The sequence below is a fragment of the Austrofundulus limnaeus genome, unplaced genomic scaffold (genome assembly GCF_001266775.1).
Source record: "Austrofundulus limnaeus strain Quisiro unplaced genomic scaffold, Austrofundulus_limnaeus-1.0 Scaffold26, whole genome shotgun sequence".
NCBI classification, from domain to species: Eukaryota; Metazoa; Chordata; class Actinopteri; order Cyprinodontiformes; family Rivulidae; genus Austrofundulus; species Austrofundulus limnaeus.
Window position 1 is genome coordinate 37561 of NW_013952428.1, and position 6304 is coordinate 43864.

Sequence of the window (6304 nt, forward strand, 5' to 3'; positions counted from 1 at the left end):
ACATCTTAAAACAAAAAATTTAAGAGGTGCAACAATTTGTTGCTATTAAATAACATCAATTGTTTTCTATATTTCAAATATTAGAAAGCTCACTTTTAGCCATCTTCATATTGAATTAAATTTGTGCATTTATTGTTTTAGGTTTGTGACATCATCTTGAGCCATTCATGAAACATCTGATCAGTGCTACACTGCTGCAGACAGGTTCCTGCAGGACAGCTTTCTGAAGCAGCACTGAAGACCATGGAGGCTCACCCAATGCGGAACAGGACCAAGAAGTCTGATCTAGTTCAGGAGCTGCAGTGGTGCTGTGGCTCTGTACCAGCTGCTCTTAATGGAGAACAATCTGCAGGACACCTTCAGAGACTGTGACTCTGCAGAAGATTCTCATCACATCTCCTCTGACCACAGCTGAATCTGAGAGGAGCTTYAACACTGAAGACAATCCAGACTTTCCTCAGGAACACAACATCACACACCAGGATCCAGAGTCAAGATATTTGCTTCTCAGTTACAGAAGAGCAAAATTTATATACATAAAATAAAACACTACATGACATTGTAATTCTGTTTTATTATTTTCATTTATTTAATAAAAACACTGCCATTAAACAACTCAGTGAATACTTTTTGAGATATGTCTATTTTGGAGTTGTAGCACCCCCTGGATCCACCAGCCACCACTGTCTAATACTGTACATACTGTCATTTTATAAAACACAAGATGTTTTTAATGTAAAACTCTGATGTATTATTTCTAGGAATGCTAGGCCTTTAATTGTCTTGAATGTTTTTGACCCTTTAAGTAGGCGCCAGCAGCAGCAGCAGCAGCAGCAGATCTAAGATTTGAAGGCCAATCCTATGAGTCAGATCTTACTCACACCTTCCATTCAGTAGCAGAGAGAGGCCATGCTTCAGTGTGTGAACATGTGGCGCACATTGATCGAGTCCTTGTACAATGTATAAAACCTTTCATCTGCTGGGGAAGGACATGCACAGGTCACAGAAAAGATTCAATTAAACTGTGACCAAAATCCTTCCTTAAACCCCAGACTATATGGTTTAAAATGATGCCAGTTTCCCATCATTCTCTGAAGTCATTTTTTAATAAAACCAGAGCTTTCTTCTTATGCGGTTTATGATTTTTGCTCCAAGGTTCGGTACATTTAATAGTCTGTCTGCTGCAGTATATAAAATCTGGTGAAATGCAGTGTCAATATCACATCAGCCTGATAAAACATTTTTTATTCAGTTATCCAGCTAGTCCCTACAAACACTAGATTAATTGAGTTTTGCATTCCTAAGACCAAAGTTTCGATTGAATAATAAAAAAACATAGTTTTATGCCGATACGAATAACTGCAAGCAAAAATAATGTACACTGCATATAATAGAATTTTAAATAAGCCTAGACTGTCTCTGTCTCCTGTAAATCACGATGAAGGGATGTTTCCTTCTTCTATTGAATTATAAAAGACAGATTTCATTCATTATGAATGCCTGTAATTCAGCAGAAGTCGGGGATGCAGGGAGTGCTCAGAGTGCATCCTGCTACAGATTTGTGCTGATGCCATACGACTTGTCCTTCTCCAGAACCTACAGTATGTCTGGTCTTTACAAAACTGAAGACGTTGACAGCGTGAAATGTGTAGGACTTTTTGTACTGGGCGAATGTTTCTGGTGGTACAATTAYAACTGAAAACTGTTTGGAGTCCATTAATGAAGGCTGCCACAGCTACTGTATGTGATTTTAGCAAACACGAAAATGGCTGTAACTTGAAAAATGTAATGTATATATTATTAAAACCATTTAAAAAGTAATCATTGGTGCACTGTAACACAGATTCACTGCTGATTAACTTTTGAAGTCAATCTAATTAGCTCATTCATTTGTTTAACATTTCAGGTTTGCTTTTCAAGTAAATAAAATGCCATGTGAGCTCATTTAATGGTAGTTTTAAACAGATGTTCTGTATTTAATAAAATGAGCTGCAAAAGGGAGAACATCTAATTCAACATGGGAGCAGGAGGTACCTTTAACTGTGACAGTTCCTGTGCTGCTCGCCACTCCAAACTGGTTTCTGGCTGTGCAGGTGTAAAGGCCCGTGTCGGATTTGGTGACATTCCAGATCCGAAGGCTGCCGTTGTCCAGGATGGAAACTCTGTGGTTAAAACAAGTAAAAAATTAGTGCCAAAGAATGGCTTCTAGTCAGGTTTGTACAAGTGATTATTACTACCATTTAATTATGGTGTTTTACACGTGGACCAATTGTTCTGTGATTGTTTGGGTCTGTTCCCTGACTGTCAAACCCCAGCTGGTTAAAGTTTCTTCCTTTTAAAATGGAGTAGATTTTTTTCTACTGTTGCCTCCATGTCTGTCCAGGATGGGAACTGTTACCAAGTGAAGATTTGACTAAATCTGCTGGTGGACTTCTACATCACTTTTAGTATTGGTCATTTCATAATATACTAAATGTGACTGTCTTGTATTATAACAGGAGTGGATTGGCCTTTTATCTAGACTTGTTAATTTTTTTGTACAGTTCTGAGATGATTTTTAATGTGAATTGGCACTATGTAAACTAAACTGAAACAAATTAAACCGAAAAATAATGCCCTGAACATGTGATCAGGATATTAAATAATCTATAGAATCAAGCTGAAGTTGCAAATTCAATAAGAACAAGAAGTTCTTTTATAAGACAGTACAGGCCTGTGTGTCTTCTGGCCAATACTTTYTCACTCCCAGGTCGTCACATATTGACGCTTTCCCAAGGTTCCCTCTGCGTCCGATTTTGACGCGTTGAGTACTCCCTCGCGTCAGTTATTGACGAGATGGGCCGGAATCCGTTGTCATAATTTCAGAAAGTGTAGAAAATGCACAAAAACTAACCATCCCAAAGACTAAAATTACCTTTATTCACTTTAGACATCCTATCCCTGACCCTAGTACCTAAAATTAACCATTTTTAGAAATTGTAGGAAATTCATGTCAACTACGTGTTCCAAAGCCTAAAATTAACTAATATTCACCCTAGACATCCTATCCCTGACCCCATTACCTAAAATTAACCATTAACCCTGATCCCTAATATTAACCACGGACCCCAAATCAAAGACCCCTATATTTTGCGTCCCAACGCGTCAAACCTGGACGGTGAGGGAAGACGGAAATGCCTGGTGCGTCAAAAACTGATGTGACGGGCGTACCCGACGGGTCAAAGTAAGACCCAGAGGGAACCTTGGAAAAGCATCAATATGTGATGAGTTGGGAGTGAGAATGTGTTAGCCAATACRTTCTCACTCCCGACTCGTCACCATATTGACGCTTGGTCAGGGACTGTCTGCGTCCAGTTTTGCTGTATCGGGTACTCCCCTCGTGTCAGTCATTCATGCCCACAGTCCACATAGGGATCTTTGTGTTGGGGGTCTGTGGTTAATATGAGGGATCAGGATTCTGGTTAATTTTTGGTGCAGAGGTCAGGGATAGGCTGTATAGGGCTACAAGAAGTTAAATTTAGGGTCTGGGATGGTTAGTTGTCGTGCATTTCCTACTCTTTTCAAAAATATGACAACGTGCTCCTCCTCCTCCATCTCATCTTGTTAATAACTGATGCGAGGGGGTACCTGACGCGTCCACAACTGGACACAGACGGTACCTGACCAAGCGTCAATATGTGACAAGTTGGGAGTGAGAAAGGGTTGTTCTGGCTGACTTTTGAATGGACCAAGGTGGTGGGGTTTGGACACAGCCTGCCCCTGATGTGCCTCTTTTTGGGCAAAATAGCCAGTATGTGAAAAATCAAGCTGGTGACACTGTTACGTAATGTAACGAAGTGATGACATAATGTCTGTGCTACCAGCAAGTCATGGGAATATATATATATATATATATATATATATTATCAAGGGAAAATCAATGATGAGTGGAAAACTTTCTATTTAGTTCAAAAGAAAGTTAGTTAACCACAAAGATAATCACTAGACTGATGTAATGCTTCATCACTGTTTTTATGATACGAGGAAGATATCTGTGATACATTTACTAAGTTGCACCTCATGTCAACTCAGCTTTATTCCATGTCTCTTTTGGTTCCTCAAAGACGCTTTATGTCAGAATTTTTGTTTCTGGTCATGTTTAGCTCCATTTATGATTAATGAACAGCCAGAGGGTGGCAAAAACACAGGCTGTTCTATGCAACCATATCTTAGAACTGTTTAATGAAAGGCCCTAAAAATACAAAGAAAAAAATCGCAATGTCTTAAATTAAGTTTTGTTTCTTTTTAGTTGATAAAAATAAGATATAGGGTTGTATTTTCAAGTCTAAATAATTCAGCACAAACAGCAGCTTTTTCCATCCATCTATCTTTTATCTTTATCGCTTTTTCCTTTCCAGGTTGCGGGAGTCACTGGTGCCCAACCCTGGACAAGTTGAAAGTCCATCACAGGGTCACGTAGACTCGAATGAAACGAACAACCATTCTCACACTTAAGGACAATTCAGAGTTGCTGATTAGCCAAACATGCATGTTGTTGGTCAGTGGGAGGAAACTAGAGTACCTGTAGAAAACCAACACACGTACAACAACATGCCATCTCCACACAGAAAGGCTGGGAGGTTAACTGGCGACCTTCTCTCAGCTACAACTAAGCCACGTTTTAGTGCAATATCTAAACCATGGACCAGAGCTTCCTGTCTTCTAGCATATGCAGTAGTCACAAAAAGGCTGAAAGGCTTCAACAAAAGTTGACATTTTCTAAATAACATGCAGAAATGGAAATTGTGCCCTTGAAACAAGGTACTGTGGGAAATCAAGGGTGGACCACCTCATCAAAGCTTTCCGAACTTTAATTATCTGAAATGCTCTGCTGAATCTGCAAGCTGTAAACATAAAGCCCATCAGCCTGATTGYGGGGGTGGGGAGTTGTGGGGGGACAGGAAGCTCTGTTCACTTAAGAACACAGAGGAGTCTGAAWTCACAAAGTCAACTGCTGTCAGATCGCTTTGAGGATTTGAGACCCAACCTACTTCAGTATTACTCTGTTATTGTCTGTTGATAAATTGCAAGGAAATGAGGACTTTACTCTTGACAGATTATGTAATAGACACACACAAAAACAATACTATAAATTATTTTTTAGTGGCTTTGACTCATAGGCAAATGATTCCTAAAGTTCAGGACAAGATCCAACTTTTTCATTATGAAACATCCAAGTGGAGGCCCGTTCAAATAAATACTTTTCCAAACAACATTTTGCCACAGTAAAAACAAGAGATGAAAACAGGAATTATTACTGAATAAAAAAAAAAAACACGCAACAAATTTAACTGATCAAGGATCAAGGATAAATCAAATTTATTAAGTCAACCATGGACAGTCAAGGTTGTAAATTTTTGTTACGGATTATTTTTCGGTCTGAACACAAGATATCAGCTGGCTACTCATTTTATACTACATTCATACTGCAGGCAAAGGTGGCYTAAATYTGAYTATTATGAGACTTKTTTCTGATTCTTTTTGTGACTGTCTGAATGTCACAAATCAGATATTTTTTTAAATCAGACCCAGGTCATTTTCATGTCAGCTATATCAGCTACATTTCATTCAACTTTTGTATAACTAAAGTAAATCAAACCAAATATTGATACCAGGGTTTGTATCTCATTGTGTCAACACTAGTATGATTGAATCAATATTTGAGTCTRTTTCTTTCCTCTTCTCCAAGTATGCCCAGTGTTGCCAAGTCTGCTTATTATAAGTGACTTTGGGCTATTCTTTTTCTAAAGTCGCTTGTAAATTCCGCGAGTCACCTTTATTTGGGGTTGTTATTGAATGTGAGTTGCTTGTTTGGGCTTGGCTTTCTTTCCAAGTGAAACCCCTCTCCCAGCTCTCCACAGTTAAGCAAAACACAAGTGTAGTGGGTTTGTCTGTCCCATTTACTCCTAGTCATCGCTCCCGCCCAAGTTGACTCAGCACACCCCAAACACACCAGAGCCCAGAGTGACAGGGAAACAAGCAGGGGTGAGCCAGTACGGTCCGGCAATACTGGGAAGAGCGGAGAGTGGCTGTCTGCTGAAAAGCTGTCATTCAGAACCAGTCATGTCTGCACTTTGTGTCAGAATAGATCTGTTAGCAACAGTCTAAAACACAACTTAATCTGTTYATAGTTTTCCCTCATTCCAAATAGTCTGAAAGGTCTGAGCTGTGCTGGAGGCTCTGCTCTTCTCTCCCCTCTGTCCGGAGCAGGAAGATAAGATAAGATAAGATAAGATAAGATAAGATAAGATAAGATAAGATAAGA

The 6304-nt window shown here is 39.3% G+C and overlaps 1 protein-coding gene across 2 annotated transcripts in view; it reads right to left on the reverse strand.

Moving 5' to 3' along the window:
• Window positions 1–6304, reverse strand: part of LOC106515062 (contactin-4) — a 116128-nt gene that overhangs the window by 29490 nt on the left and 80334 nt on the right. For both annotated transcript variants that reach the window (XM_014004675.1, XM_014004674.1), the window contains exon 12: window positions 2035–2162. In XM_014004675.1, the coding sequence (XP_013860129.1) occupies window positions 2035–2162 (128 nt within the window). The remainder of the gene's footprint in view (window positions 1–2034; window positions 2163–6304) is intronic.